A 16,094-nucleotide genomic window follows, 5' to 3' on the forward strand; every position below is an offset into this window, starting at 1 on the left:
ATAATAGGACTGAAAAAGTCTCCATTAATCACCTGATTATAGAAAATAATAAACCAGCCTACTGGAAGAAGAAAAACTTTTCATGCTAAACTGTTTTTAATTTTAATATGTGTTTAAACCAGAAACATATATTGCACTGAACCAATGAAATCATTTAAATTTTGTGTTAGAAGAAAAGTTTGCCTCCTTCTGATGTCCAAGAAAAAATTCTAATTACTCTGCCTTCAGCAAAAACACTCCCTGTTTACAGATTCCATTCAGGCTTCTTTTAATTACTGCATTTATTCATACCTGCAGGGCATAGAGGGTCCAAGGGGGCCACCGGGAAGCAGAGGTCCACCAGGAGAAGGCATGCCTGGGCCCAAGGTTTGTACATATGCTCAAAATCTTAGTGGTAATAACAAGGGGTCAGGATTTCTATGTGGAGGCCACAGAGTTTATAGTTGGAACTGGATCATATGACCCTGAAACGTCACATAGTTAAGTGGTATAATGCTTAGCAATAATGACTTAAACTGCAGGATCTGGCAAGCTGATTAATGATTTGATAGCCAAGCAAGCAAGGCTGATGCTTTTAGTCACATTTATCTCTATTGTACGTGTTCTGCTCTCAGCACTGAAGACAGAAATTAAAGGTTAACCTACAATTGGAGCGATACTGTATATCCACATAGATTATCAAGTGTACAACTGGGTGAGGATGTTAAATCAAAGTAAATTGAATGCTAAACTGACCAGGTACTCAGTCCGTCCTGTATTTTAAGCTGTTATGTAAACTTTCATTGCAAGTCTTCCTGGTGTCTCAGCATAAACGCTGGTGTGACCAGGCCTGTACAAAATAATGCCAGCAAGTATATTTTCTTAAAAAATACGTGGCTCTCTGGTAATAGTCCGCTTAGCAAATATTAACAATACTGGTGTAAGTGTTTTAGTAATTACGACAAGATGTGAAGATGTTATTGCCTAACACAGGGAGACCAAGGGTTTCCAGGTGAAATTGGTGCACCAGGGGAGAGAGGGGCTGGAGACCCTGGAGCTAAGGTGAGTTGAAACCATTTGGTAAAAACCCACATCAGCAGCAGTTATCAGTATACATTATTTAAAGTATTAAACATTCCCTCCATAAACTCATACAGAGCCACCAATCTGTCCTCAGGGTGAACCAGGATCATCAGGAATGCCAGGTTTGCCTGGGCTTCCAGGGGAGGATGGAGCCCCTGGACAGAAGGTAGTTTGAAGATGTTTTAACCTGAGCAAACGCAAAATGCAGTTTTTAAATGATCATTTTATTTATTAAGGGAAAAAGCTATCCAAATCTATCTCGCTGTACATGGTAATTAAATTTTCTGTTGTATCAAAAAATCCCTTAAGTAAAACCTGTCTGATCAAGTGTAGTAGGCTAAAAGGTCTCAAGAACCAATGCAGCATCCCATGATATATAGAAATTTTCTAAAGATAGTTGACATCTATCAGTTTGGGAAGGATTATATATCCATTTCTAAGGCTTTAGGACTCAATCAAACCACATTGAGCTCCATTATGAACAATGGTGGTATGATTGTCTGGGGATTTGCTGTTTTAGGAGCTGGACAACTTGCCTTAATTGATGAAACCATGAATTCTGCTATCTGTGAGAAAATCCTGAAGAGAATGTCCAGCCATCAGTTCATATCCTGAAGCTCAAGCCCACTTGGCTTACTCTGAATCACTCAAAAACAACCAAATGAAGGTTTTGGGTTTTTGAAAAGTCTCCAATTAAAAAGTTTGTGCAAAGAGTGAGCCAAGATTCTTCTGCATTGATATGAAAGACTCTGAAGAACTGCAATTCAGCAACTGCCAGTTGCTGAATTGCAGTTCTTACTAACAAGGGTGTTACAACCAGGTTAGCAATATCTATTATTACATTTTGTTTGATGATGTAAAACATGTAAGTATGACAAATAGGCAAAACATTAAAAAAAACAAAAACAGGATGGGGCCAAATACTTGGATGCATGTGTGTCTTTAGGGCGAGCCCGGAGCTATTGGCCTAAGAGGGCCAGATGGCGCTCCTGGAATTGGTATCCAAGGTGAAAAGGTAAAAAAGTAATATTCCATATTTCATTTTCCTGCAAGTCAGTAAGTAAGTCAGACCAGTGAGTATATTCCTGATGTGACCTTCAAGGGTGACCAAGGCCAAAGAGGAATCAGAGGCTTGACTGGGCCGCCAGGCATTGCTGGACCCTCAGGACCAAAGGTGAGCAATCATTAGGCCATCATTAACATTTACCTGGAAAGAGATAATGAGAAAATATCCTCTGTACGTTTTTGGTCTTAACCAGTTTTCATACAATAAACTTTGTCAGGGAGAACCAGGAGCGCAAGGCAGGCTGGGTTTGCCTGGTCCTCCAGGACGCTTCATCACTGGACCCAAGGTATAAGATTCAGTTTTACTGAGCCATCAGTGTAAGACTGCGGAGATTCGTCATGTTTTCTTCACATTTTCACAAAATATGTGGTTATTATTTTAGGTTGTTCCAAGACTCTTTGTAGAAAGAAACATTGATTCTCCTGATGCACGTAAACTTGTTATTGGCATTATTGTTATTGTACTACATACATACTACATTATTGTAGAATCTCTGCTGTGATTTGGCACTATATAAATAAAACTGAATTGAATTGAATTAGTATGTTTTGTTCGTAGCATTAACCCATTATTAAACAATATTATCAGTGGTAGAAGTCTTTAATTTGCTTCTAAGTAGCAACAGCACAGTTGCACAATGTTCTACATTTTATATTGTATATACAGTGTCTATTAAAGTTAACCTTTTTATTTTAGATGTACAACATCCATGTTGCACATCTATGTACAACCTTCTGTACTAAGGGGCAGCTTTGTTACTAAAAATGTGTTGTAGGGTGATCCTGGTCCAAATGGCCCTCCTGGTCCAGTTGGGGAGACTGGCTATGGACTTCCTGGTCCTAAGGTAAAACTGATATTATTATTCTCTGGTTGAAAAAGAAATACACATATAAATATGTATTGCATTTCTATTGGGTGCCTGCCTGTAGAAACAAGCATGAGTCAGATTTTCGAACAAACACATTTAAACATGTGCTGAGTGCGTCCAAATCTGGAAAAGAATCAATAATCAAACAAGTAATGAGGGGCAGATCAGGAAACACGTGTTTGTGCTTTCATCATCAAGGCCATTTACAGTCCATCTAGAAAGAACAGAGAATATGTCAAAAATTAGGATGGGAAGCACAGCTGTACATCCTGTCATGCTTTCCATACGCTAACATTTGCTGAAAATCTCAGCTAATAAAATGCTACAACCTGTTTTTATGTTTTGCTCAATACTTAACCCTCTCAGGCTCAAATTAAGTTTTTGTTGCTAATGCACAAAAGAATACCTGCAGTGGTACTTCTAAGTAAAAAAAACCTCATAAAATATGTATGTGGGGTAATCAGGTTGTTAGCTTTTACTTGTTGCAAATCTGCAACGCCTGCCTTGAGAGGGTTAATATAAGGGACCAAGCAAAGGAGCATATGTGTCCATTTATCTGCATATTCCACTTTAGTTTGTTTTGCAAGTCTGTAAATCTCTTTGTATCCTTTGTATGAATGAATTATTGATTCCTATGTATCTGCCTCCTGTAGGGTGACCGAGGAGATCGAGGCCCTCCAGGCCCATTTGGTCCCAAAGGAGACGGCTATCCTGGCCCCATGGTGAGGAGCTGATTTAGACAATGACATATGTCTCCTCATAAATCTGTACAGCCATACCTTTCATCTGCATACTATATCTAGTCCTCCATCCATCTAGCATTTGCCTCTCTTGTACTGCCGCTCAGTTCCAACCCTCTATCAATCAGTGAGACATTTATAACCCAACTTTACAGTAGGTGGCCCTTACACATATCCTGAGTATGTTTCCTTTAACTTAAACCAGAGGGAGATGAAATTAACATGACTTTCATTAAGGGCAGTAAGAATAAAGGTGGTGCCTTAAAAAAATAAGAAAAAAAATCACTTACTATATTTTACTTTCTCATTGAGGGTTGGATATGAAGATTGAAACCAAATGTTTGGTCTGTAAACCAGATGCTTAGCTTACCTTAGCATAAAGTCCGGGAACAATGAGAAGCCGCTAACCTGGTGCTGTCCAAAGGTAACAAAATCCCCCTGTGGTGCTAACTGTTCCAATTTTTACACATTAAATCCTGTTTTATTGCATTATTTTATAAAAGCCAGACAATTTCTTATTCAATTTCAAGTATTATACTCTGCTTGTTTCAGAGTACAATATTAACTTACTCTTCTTTCTGGAAATCCATACTTAAGTTAGCTTTTTGCTTTTTCAGGGTCCTCCTGGGCTGCCTGGACTTCCAGGAGAACCTGGGCCGGAGGGAGTGGGCGTTCCTGGACCGAAGGTGAGAATGTGGATCCATAAGATAGAACTTTCCAGCGTGCATTTCTTTCAAATGTCAGTGTAAAGTTGGGTCTTTGTTTAAAAAAAGTTGAGAATTATAGTAAGGTTACAGTAGGTTTCCACACTTTCCAGCAGACTTTGTGGTTTGTACAAAGGTCCCAGTATAGTGATGTGTTGGTAATTTGCAGGTCTACATAGTCATTTTAAAAATATGTCTACACACTAAAGCTATATGAAATCAATTCACTTCCATTTTCAAATCAATTTTATTTATATAGCACCAAATTACAACAACAGTTGATGTGCTTAAAATTGTAAGGTAATGACGAAACAGTACTGCAGAAAAACCCCAACATTAAGACAATACCCTATCAGCACACACTTGGCAACACTGGGAAGGAAAAAACATAGGAACTATGCTAAAGGACCAGCAACAGCACAAACATGAATAACAGAAGCCCACATTAACAGTTGTTGCTGTTTATGACGCTTCCCGCAGGTTCAGTATACAATTATAACATGTAGACATGCGGTCTGCAAAGCTCCTGGATCTGTCATACAGTATTGTGATGATAGTTAGTCACTGCTTATAAACATTATGGAATTCATTATTGGTTTGAATGCAAAATTCAATCAAAAATGTCCCATGTTTCAAAAATCTTGTAGGATGTAAACCTTATATGACATAGATGGTTCTTTCTGTGAGGTCAGAATTTAGAGCCAAAGCCATTGTCCTGGTAAGATGAATTTCCAAGTTGTGTTTGAATCTGCACTGAAGATAAGTGAGATTATCTCACCATGGAAAGATTTGGTCTTTTGTTTAGGGAAGCTAATTAAGGGAAACACGATTTTAGTCAGTGCACGAGTTTGTTTGACAGATTGTAAATTGCTGTGCTGTCAGTGTTCATCTATCTTTGCTGTGCATTCATCTTTGCAGGGCGATATTGGATTTCGAGGGTTGCCTGGTTTACCAGGACTTCCAGGTGAAGGCCTCCCAGGACCTCTGGTAAATTTAAAACCTTTACATTTTTCAAATCTTTAACCTCTGCTGTTTTAAGCAACTCCCTTTTACCTGTTTTGTAATCAGAAATATTATAATATTATTCATTTTTATTTGGTTTTTTATTTGGTTTATGGGAACATGAGCCGAGGACAACATTCTAAGATGTTTACTTGAGAGGAGCCTTTTTCAAATTTCTCCTAAGTACTGCCAGATGGTTGTGACTGAGTTACATTCTCTGAAGAATAACAGGTTGAAAAAAAAAACACAGTGCATCGTCTTCTGTGCAAACATGCCCACAACTGGGCTGCTTGTTCATTTTTTGGTGGCATTTATCGTGATTTTTCCAACAGCACTGTGACACATGGGTGCAGGGTGTGAATCTCCACAGACATATGTGTCTGATGAGAAACACTTGGCCTAACAGGCCTTACTAAAAGAACACCCGGCACCCCGCATGTCCTCACATATCATATCCAGATTCCCCACAGGCTTCAGGCCACTGTCTGTGCAGGTCCGAGCTCTGTCAAAGTCATGCAGCAGTAGGCAGGTTTTAATTGAAGACGCAAATAATAGGAAAAAATGGGAAAGCAGAGCACACTGACACTTATCAGCTCTTGTCCGTGCTGAGAAAATGGTGATGTGAAACATTCACAACAACACTGGTAACCTTGAAGTTGCTGCTCTTTATTACAAGAATACAAAGTGTGTTTCATACTCTTATAGATAAAGTAAATTTTTTGTTGGGTTGAGTTATTAATTGCACATGTGATATATATAGCTGCTATTGCCTTTTCTCACATTATGAAGTCAACCCAAACAGGAAACGTATTACAGTCAAAATCTTTTGTGGGTCATGACATCAGATAATTTCTTGGATTAAGCTGTTTTCACAGATGCACTGCAGCCCAGAAATCGAGTTGTCATAGCAGCATACAGACAACAAAGCATTCAAAGTAGAGGAGTGTACACATGGCACACATGCATGTGCAAGATTGAGTTGTGTATGTTTTCTAATCAAAATCAGTAATCTTATTTTACTTATTTTCTTTTTTTTAAGCCATTCAAGAAAAATTGAGGATATTTTGCCAACTTTAAGCTTTAATACTGAACACAGACAAGAGAAAACACATTACTGAATTCACTTTGGAGTTTGATGATAACTGGTAGCTGCACGTGACTTGAATTTGCTGTAGTCATGACTAGTTGACATTCAGTCATGACTACAGCAAAAGGCTTAAGTAATAGAGTATTGTTCCTGGCTTTTTTAATAACATTCCACCTGACAGGTGTCTCCCTGCCTACACCTCGCCACAGGTGGAGCCTGTATACTTATGTGAACAGCAAGTCAGCAGGTCTGCTGCCTTGACCCCAGTAACTGTGCCATTTGTATGGCTGCAACAAATATTTCTTTCATAAATTACAAATCTGCTTTTTTGTCACATTGTAGCTATTTTGTAACTGACCTTGAGCTGTAGTTATATAAGCAACATGTTTTGACTTGCAGGGTAACCCTGGGAGACCTGGTCCACCTGGGCCAACAGGTCCTCAAGGGCAAGGAGTTCAAGGGCCAAAGGTAGGCTGTAATTTATTGTCCTTGATAGACATTCACATATCTATAAAATATCAAGACATCCAGGGCTCTGTGTACTACCTAAACCTGTAAGTATCTATCACAAGCTGTAACACAACTGCCTTGTGTGTTTGATTCAGGGTGAACAGGGGGCCCAGGGTGTGGTAGGACCAAGAGGAATACCTGGAGAAGGCTTTCCTGGAGCTAAAGTCAGTTACTGTGTTACCCGGGACTGAATGTGGGGTTGTGAGCATTTATAATTCTTTGAGTGCTGATGTTTTGCAATGTGGTGTGCAACAGGGTGATCGAGGTTTGACAGGGGAGAGGGGGCTGAAGGGGATCAAAGGAGATGTAGGAGACCCTGGAACCCCAGGGCAACCTGTGAGTGACGCTAATGATTCCTTCATGTCTCACTTTGTTGTGTTCTGTTTTGTGATGGCTGGGGAGAGGGCTCCAACCCCTGAACCTGCTCCTATTCTGCTTGTTATCGCTACTGACATTTGTCTGCCCCATGAAACTGGAAGATTTGCAGAAACAGTGACACTTTGTGAATAAACGTTTTTTAATATTTTTGATCCTAGGGCCGACTCGGTGCCAAAGGTGAAGCTGGCCTCACTGTGAGTGTCATGTGTTCATATCTGTATCGTTTTACTTTTTGTGATTATCCATATGCTTATATTGTGTATTCATTGCAGAGAGAAGACGTCATTCGATTGATCAAAGAGATCTGTGGTAAAATATCTTTTGATAGCATAAATATTGTAGTAGATTTAATTTCTCAATGAAAGCCACTGTGTCATCTGATCTGTAAAGTGCTGGATCCAGTTCCACAGACTGGAACTCATCAATGTGACATTTCCGCCATGATCTCATATGTTGATGTGATGTGATTCTAGGATGTGGGATCAAGTGTAAGGAGAGGCCTATGGAGCTGGTGTTTGTCATTGACAGCTCAGAGAGTGTGGGGCCTGAGAACTTTGAAATCATCAAGGACTTTGTGAATGCATTAGTGGACCGGGTAACAGTGGGCCGAAACGCCACCAGGATTGGCCTGGTCCTGTACAGCCTTGAGGTGAGAACTGTATTCAACTTGGCCCGCTATGTCACCAAACAGGATGTCAAGAATGCAATCAGAAACATCCCATATATGGGAGAGGGCACCTACACTGGTACCGCTATCCGCAAGGCGACGCAGGAGGTCTTCCATAGTTCACGTTTGGGAGTAAGCAAAGTGGCCATCGTGATTACTGATGGGCAAACCGACAAGCGAGAACCAGTGAAGCTGGATATAGCTGTGCGAGAAGCACACGCTGCCAATATTGAGATGTTTGCCCTGGGGATCGTTAACACCTCAGACCCAACGCAGGCCGAATTCCTGAAAGAACTGAATCTAATCGCATCTGATCCAGACACGGAGCACATGTTCCTCATTGATGACTTCAACACCCTGCCAGGTAAGAGGCATTTTCTTTACTTACCCTTAATATGAGTCTTTGTTAATGAGTTGAGTTGCTTGCTGATTGTATTCTGATTATATTCCTATAGAACAAGAATGATGTCTTTGTAAAAAGCAACATAAATGTGATTTTCGGTGATTTATTACAGCTAACTGTAATAAAGCATTCTTCAGCAGCATCCTTCACAAAATGTGAAGAATTGACTGAAGTATTGTGATAATATCCCTAAGGAACTGAGACAAGAATTCTAAAATTAAAATAAAATAATATCCTCTGGCAAATTAGTTGTATTCATTCAGCACAGCCAAAATAGCATGAAAAAACCCCCGTAATGGCACAAAATGTCCCCAGGATTACCTTAGGGATGTCGTATTGTGAGTTGCCTGGTGATTCCCGCCTGTAGTGAACCAATTTTTAAAAAATAGATTTTTCCATTTTTATACGGATCCATTTATATGTGAAGTGCTTGTGTGACTTGAAATCTACAATTTTTGTGTTATATTATTAAAAAATCATATCTTAACTTATATCTTATACAAGCTATTTTAGACACCTATTTAGCGCACGTTTATGTACCCTATAGTTACATTTACTTTTTTTTTTTAACAATGCACCAAGTCTAACTACAGATATGCAAGTCACATATACTCATTATTATTTAATCTAGGCAGAATAACCTCATAGTGGTTTCAAATCTCATTAGCGTTCTGATCTTCCACTGTTAGTTGGTTAGTTTGTGGTTAGCCCTACTGTCTGTGGCAATCCATAATTTAGCATTCTATGTTGATGTGAGTGACAATTTGAAGAAATAATGGATTATGCATCTTCAATAACACTTCTGAAGAGCTTAACCTAAACCAGCCAGCTACTGTACTTTTGCACACTTAGCCAGTTTGGTTTCACTGTAGCTTTGCACGTTACTGGAGCAAAAGTAGGCATTATTATAATGAATGTAGTGTGTTCACGACCCGGAATCTGCTAATTAGCAGAAGGCAAAGCTTTATAAAGGCATGGGCGATAGGAATGTTTATTTCTCAAGTTTTATCTGTTACTGGCACTAAATGAAGTATATTAGTATTCCACCTCTGCATATGACCTGTATGTTTGTTTGTGCACAAAATTAATGCAAAGCCATCTGATAGTTAGAAATTTAACAGAAAAGAATTCCTAAAAAAATCTTTTAGGCTATGTCTGGCGAGCGAATAGTGACAAAACAGTAATTAGTTAAATCCTTTTTCCTAGTTCCTAACTTCTGTGTCTTTGTGTCACAGCCCTCGAATCCAAACTGGTCAGCCAGTTCTGTGAAGATGAGAATGGAGCCCTAATATATAACAGAATAACTAATGGCTACAACGGCTATGGAAACAATGGTTATAATGGGAACAAAAATTTAATCAATGGAAAGTATGCTACTGGTGGCTATGGGTACAGGCCTGTGACCCAACCGGAAGTAGAGAATGGACGTCAGACTGGTATCAACACTGGTATCAGCACACACAGCCATGGAGGAATGATAGAGACCACCCAGCATGAGATTAAAGGATCCAACAAAGTACATGTATGAAAACAAGAATACATCTTTATATGTACATTACACACATTTATTATTCTAACAACTGGTTTCTGTTTTTTTCCTCAATAGGAAGGAGGGGTGCAGCGTGGGGACACATTTACCCACAGCACCTCAGACAAACATCTCTCTCCATCCAGGGAACACTCTTCATCGTCATCATCATCTTCATCCACAAGCATAAGTACAACATCCTCCGGTGTTTCTGTACAGTATGTACCTGTACCAAGGCCAGTTCTTCCCAAAGGTATATGAAGTCCAATACTCTGCTCTACTTTTCTATCTTTCTTATGAGCAAAATTATTTTTATTACAGAGATCCAAAATAAATAAATTCCCTCACTGCAAAGACATACCATGAGCAAAAATTCAGTTAGGACCTCAATATTTAAAAGACAATACACATACTATGTGTATCTGCCCTCACATACATATGAACTCGATTGATGTCCCATTCATAAACAATAGGGTTTAATATGACATTCAATTCAGTTTTATTTATACAAGGCCAAATCACAACAACAGTCGCCTCAAGGTAGACCCTACAATAATACATGCAGAGAAAAACCCAACAATCATATGATCCCCTATGAGCAAGTGGTTTGGCAACAGTGGGAAGGAAAAACTCCCTTTTAACAGGAAGAAGCCTCCAGCAGAAACAGGCTCAGGGAGGGGCGGCCAGATGCCACGACCGACTGGGGTGAGAGAAGGAAGACAGGATAAAAGACATTGGCCAAACCTTTGCAGCTGTTTCAACTCTTCTGGAAAGGTCCAATAAAGTGCGACTCTCAGTGTGACTGTGGCCCAAGGTGTTACAATCAATGCAGTATATTTACAAGGTTAAATAGAGCTAAAGGTTAGCAATAAGTTAGCTAGCTAGTTGACATGTTAAAATGATATGTCACGCTATAACTAAACTATTTTTTTTCTAAATGTACATTATCCTTAATTAAGGACACGAGAGGAGGATAATACTTTATTTATCACATGATAGGAAAATTCTTTATCTTTTAATAACTTTGGACTAATGGCAGCTTTCAGAGTTACTTAAAATACTTAAAATGGACCTAAAATGATACGCCACCTCATGGCCACAGTATTTTTTTGTGACATGAATATTTTTTGTAAGAACCTGCAAACAGATGTTAATGTCAACAACCGAAATGAATAATGGCACAGAAAATTACTTATGATATCAGATAATTACTGAAATCCAAACCTCTGCCTTCAGTGTGGGGGTGGTACATAATAATCCGTTCATGTTTAAATGTTTTCTGTGTTTTGCACCCTGTTATATTTTTGTCCGTATAGTGCTGATAGCAGTATAGTATAGTGCTGATAAGGGATAGTGACACTGGGGCATTAAACGAATAGTCAGCAATCTCAGTTTTGAGATGGCTGCAAATGTGGTGTGATGACACCTGATGGAGTAGATGAAGCTCCTTTGGAGTTCTAGTCCAGTGTGCTTTGAGTACAGGCAGCAGAAAGGGAGCAGCTTTCGTTGATGTGGCCTTTCTGCTGTGTGCGCAGCAAGGTGAAGAACAGGGAAGCCAATTATTTTTGATGCAGTGTGGCTGATTTTGTGCAATCTGCTCTTTTCTGACAGCATGGTGAAGAAACGGAGCAGAAAGGGCCACTCTGAGGTTAGATTAGGTGGAAACGAGTTCTCTCATTCATATGACATCTTCTCCTGCAGAGACTGTCCCCTTGGACCCCCGCTGTGGCTTGGTTCTGGACCAAGGCACGTGCAGGGACTACAGCATCCGCTGGTACTATGACAAACAAGCAAACGCGTGCGCCCAGTTCTGGTACGGAGGCTGCAATGGCAACAAAAATCGATTTGACACAGAGGACGAGTGCAAGAGGACATGTGTGGAAGTCAGATCAACTGGTATGCTCTCATGATTTATGTCAGCCATATTTTTGTCTTTTATGTCTTTCACACCTTGCTGCTTTATTTGCCTATTTCATGACTGAAATATTGAGGCTTTGACACTCCGCTTCGATCCAAATGTTTGGGAGTATTGACTTTCTCATATATTTTTTTTCCAGGTGGCTGAGTGAGGGCATCCGTCACACATCTGCCTACATTTCGAGGAGGGGCAGCTATGACCAGCCATTTTTCACAGGGTTATGTGAAGTTTTAGCATAATTCTCAGGCATATACATGTACACTGATGTTCTGTATCATCTCCACATTTTTGCCTCCTCCTCCAGGATCTCTTGTAATTACAGTGAAAAAAAGGAACGTAGCATGGATAGATAGGGCAGGAGATCATCCGTCTTCTCTCAGGAATACAGATGAGGGCTGGCTCGTAGCGTGTTAGGAGTTCCAGAGGACTTGACATACCCACAGATCATTTTTTTCATACAAAGCCTGAGTGCTGCAAACGTGTTGAAAAGATGGACTATAACTAATAACTCCAGTGCTTCATGACTTGTCATATAGATTTAATTTCCTTACTCAATCACTCTGAGGTCTATTAGTGCATATTCACAAAAAACTAAAAACACACAGTAGAGATGAAGCTTCTCATCCCTTGTATCGATCAAATATCGTTTTTTTTTTCTTTTCATATATATGATTCCTAACTTTATGGAATCTTTTTGAGCATTTGAATGTGTTTTTTCTTAGATTTACTGAATGAAAAATGTTTACACTGTTTCACTTCACAAGCTGTAACAATAATGGAAATACATGCATGTATACTCACACACAATGCCCTCTACTGGGTAACAAGTATTAATGTCATAACTGACGTCTGCTGTATGAGCAGAAAACCTACTGTTGAGCACCCCATCTTTGTTGCAAGGCTATACTGACTGCATTCATACATACTGTACTAAGTGCTACATGGTCATCATTTAATATCAAACATTTTTTAATTAATCATTTCTAAAGTAATATGTGTAAAATGCACCAACGTTATTGTATAAACATGATTTGGAGTATGGGGGTATTTTTTCTAAAATAAAGCTGACTTTTATTCTTTTCCAATGTCTATATTTTATTTAAGCCTTCCTAAAAATCCCAAAATTGATCATATAAAAAGTGTCCTAACATCGGCATTTGTAGTATTTATTAATATTATTAGGAGAAACATTTTGACTGAGGATGTTTAAAGTTTGGAACATGTTTCATGTTATCAGTGCGTCGATTCAACGGTTCATCAAGGCTCATAATAAAACCAAATTGCTTTTAGCGTAGCAGTTCATGGTTCTTGATGGTTAATGGTTCAGATATGAACATTAACATAGGCTTTCATAGACTGAATATAAAAGATGGAATGCTCTGTGACTATTTTCATGATGACTTCATGAGCTCCATCAATTATGTTAAGTCACATTAAATACAACATGAAATTATTTTTGTAAATGTTGGTCAGCATTGGTAAGAAAGGAGAGTAAATCAGGTAATGTACCAAGAGTGGGTGGTGTCCATTGGTTTCACAGTCAAATCATCTCCACAGTTGGGATGCCCCATTTGAAAAGGGTAAAACTTTGTTTGTGATCACTGCTGGCTTTATTATTACCGCAGCCCTGTAACCATTTATATTTGTGTTGAAAAACACCAGAATCTGGGCAATGTTCTTCTGACGATACGCGATCATAGGGGAAAAAAAACCTCTGCATTGGCGCTGGTACAGAATATAAATAGCTTCCTGTTTAAACTTCTTCTAAGTGATCGCTAAGGGTTTTTACATCTTTCTGTTGCAACATTCTCCTCTCTGTAATCGGTTATATATTGAAATGCCTGTACATGTCTTCAACCTGGGCATGCTTTGTGTGCCAGGTTACAAAGGCCCTGGTGGGTGACCGACCGAAACAACTCCATCTTTTATAAAACAAGTAAGCACCCAACGAGAATAAGGGGCCAGTCAGAGTAAAATATAATTTAATTTTGATCCACTTTCCCCAACAGTAATTTTTATACAGTCCCTTAATACCCTGGACAAATGGCTACTTAAATGTGATTTCAATATGGTGTAAGTGTGCATAATTAACCTCCTGTGGCTTTAGGGAAGTGGCAGAGTCAGCTCTATCCTTCTCCTTAAATTACATTAGACACTCCTCGACAAGTGGCATAGTGTGATCTATCTTTAGCGCTGCCCACGGGAGAAATGTTACCTAACTCTACACACTCCTCACTTTATCAGGCAACAGGAATAAGACTCATATTGATTCAGACGCACCAGTAATTACCTTTTTTAATTGGCATTTTAACATCTTGTAGTAACTTCTGCGGTGTGACCATCCATCCATTCAAGACCAAGGAGATCAAATAAATGTTTTCATTTTAAAATCATCTTGGTGAATGGAAGAGTGTTTTAAAAGGTTCAATAGCGGAGTGCCACACACACATGCTGACACATACCAACAGCCAACAAGGAAAGTGCTGAATAATGCTGATTGGTGGAAAGAAGTTCTTCTAGAGACAATTTTTGCTGTCATTATGCAAAATTCACTCATATCAATAGACTCCTGCTCATGTGAGTAATTTACAAGAACTTGCCACATTAGCTTATTATTATCCTGAATTTTTTGTGTTCTCTGTAAAGTGCACAAATGCACGTTACAAATGACCCATTTGTGGTGGACTATCAGTCTGCTGTAATCCATTAGCATTTGATTTCCATGAATTGATTTTGAATTTCATTTCTTTTCATTTCTCGTCAATATTTTTCTGTTTGACTTCGAGCTCAGATATTAGCATAAATATAAATGTTAATATTGTCAGTTAAAGTGAATTGTTGATGCTATCTCCATCCATCCATCTTCTTCTGCTTATCCAGGGCCAGGTCGTGGGGGCTGCAGCCTAAGTAGAGAAGCCCAGACCTCCCTCTCCCCAGCTACCTCCTCCAGGTTGTCTGGGGGAACACCAAGAGGTATATAATCTCTCCAGCATGTCCTGGTTCTGCCCCAGGGCTTCTTCCCGGTGGGACATAACACCTCACCCAGGAGGTGTCCAGGAGGCATCCTCGTCAGATGCCCAAACCACCTCAACTGGCTCCTTTTGATGTGGAGGAGTAGTGACTCTACTCTGAGCCCCTCCCAGATGGCTGAACTTCCCAGCCACTCTTCAGAGGAAGCCCATTTGTGCTGCTTGCCAGGCATAGCCCGAAAAAGGGACATGGGCAGGGGTGCGCATAAGTGGTCCGCAGGTGCGCATGCGCTGTCAAAATAAAAAACGCGCACCAGATAAGAAGTTGCAATGTCAGAAGGAGTCTGAACCGCAAAAGAAGCGCTTCTGACATTTGTTTGGAGGTGGAGGAACACCAAAGTAATTGCTTAAAGGAGCTTGCTTCTTCGACATCTTTAAGTGTTCTAAACAAATGTTTGTCCTCCTCCAGAAAATTTAATGTATGCAAACATGCGCTGCAACTTCTTATCTGGTGTGCGTCTTTTATTTTGAAAGCGCATGCGCACCTGCAGACCACTTATGTGCACCCCTGGACATGGGCCCATCTTCCTGCAGGCCCACCGCAGGAGGCACTGTAGGGGTCGGGTGCATTGTGAGCGGTGGCCAGGAGTGGAGGCCCTGGCGGTCCAATCCCTGGCTACCAAGACTTGATGCAATACTATAATGTTAAAATACATCAAACAGAAAAACCTACTCACAGTTAAACACAGGTGGTTTTCATTTGGAACGAAGTTCACCTGAAAGTTCTTGTGTGAGTATCATACTATCTCATTTCATAAGCCTAAAAAAAGCACTGATAGCACTTTTCTTTTATTATCATAGGTTTACTTATTTAGGCTACTTTTTTACTATGATAAAACAAGAACTTAAGAAGGATGGTATCATAACGTTGGGGGAATCTTTTGGTCCTAGGTTCAGATGTGCCACAATTTAAAACTGACTTTATATTATCTGCAAAATCTGATATCAATAATATAATGCGAAGCAATGGAAATTGGAGTATGTTTCAGTACAAAAGCACATCAGTGGCTATAATTATCTGAAAATGTAAATGCAAAAAAACTCAATGAGCCAGTGAACAATATGTCCAACTTTAAGAGGGTGCACTTATTTTGAATATGACAGCGATTGCTGTAAATGTCTCTTAAGACTC

General features: G+C 39.5%; 1 protein-coding gene across 2 annotated transcripts in view; it reads left to right on the forward strand.

Moving 5' to 3' along the window:
• The window catches only part of LOC146642411 (uncharacterized), a 33,467-nt gene extending 20,461 nt beyond the window's left edge, over nt 1–13,006 (forward strand). The window contains exons 17-36 of one of the 2 annotated variants that reach the window (XM_085398473.1): nt 298–366; nt 973–1,041; nt 1,157–1,228; nt 2,009–2,077; nt 2,165–2,236; nt 2,346–2,414; nt 2,904–2,972; nt 3,650–3,718; nt 4,354–4,422; nt 5,359–5,427; nt 6,929–6,997; nt 7,135–7,203; nt 7,295–7,375; nt 7,576–7,611; nt 7,690–7,726; nt 7,891–8,448; nt 9,723–10,003; nt 10,094–10,268; nt 11,717–11,911; nt 12,073–13,006. In XM_085398473.1, the coding sequence (XP_085254599.1) occupies nt 298–366; nt 973–1,041; nt 1,157–1,228; nt 2,009–2,077; nt 2,165–2,236; nt 2,346–2,414; nt 2,904–2,972; nt 3,650–3,718; nt 4,354–4,422; nt 5,359–5,427; nt 6,929–6,997; nt 7,135–7,203; nt 7,295–7,375; nt 7,576–7,611; nt 7,690–7,726; nt 7,891–8,448; nt 9,723–10,003; nt 10,094–10,268; nt 11,717–11,911; nt 12,073–12,080 (2,205 nt within the window). In that variant the 3' untranslated portion in view covers nt 12,081–13,006. Of the gene's footprint in view, nt 1–297; nt 367–972; nt 1,042–1,156; nt 1,229–2,008; nt 2,078–2,164; nt 2,237–2,345; nt 2,415–2,903; nt 2,973–3,649; nt 3,719–4,353; nt 4,423–5,358; nt 5,428–6,928; nt 6,998–7,134; nt 7,204–7,294; nt 7,376–7,575; nt 7,612–7,689; nt 7,727–7,890; nt 8,449–9,722; nt 10,010–10,093; nt 10,269–11,716; nt 11,926–12,072 lie in introns of those variants that run through there. The other variant, XM_085398471.1, reaches the window with a different exon arrangement.
• The last annotated feature ends 3,088 nt before the right edge of the window (nt 13,007–16,094 follow it).

The sequence above is a fragment of the Rhamphochromis longiceps genome, linkage group LG23 (genome assembly GCF_057381845.1).
Source record: "Rhamphochromis longiceps isolate RC_006_pf linkage group LG23, R_longiceps_female_GT1.1, whole genome shotgun sequence".
NCBI classification, from domain to species: domain Eukaryota; kingdom Metazoa; phylum Chordata; class Actinopteri; order Cichliformes; family Cichlidae; genus Rhamphochromis; species Rhamphochromis longiceps.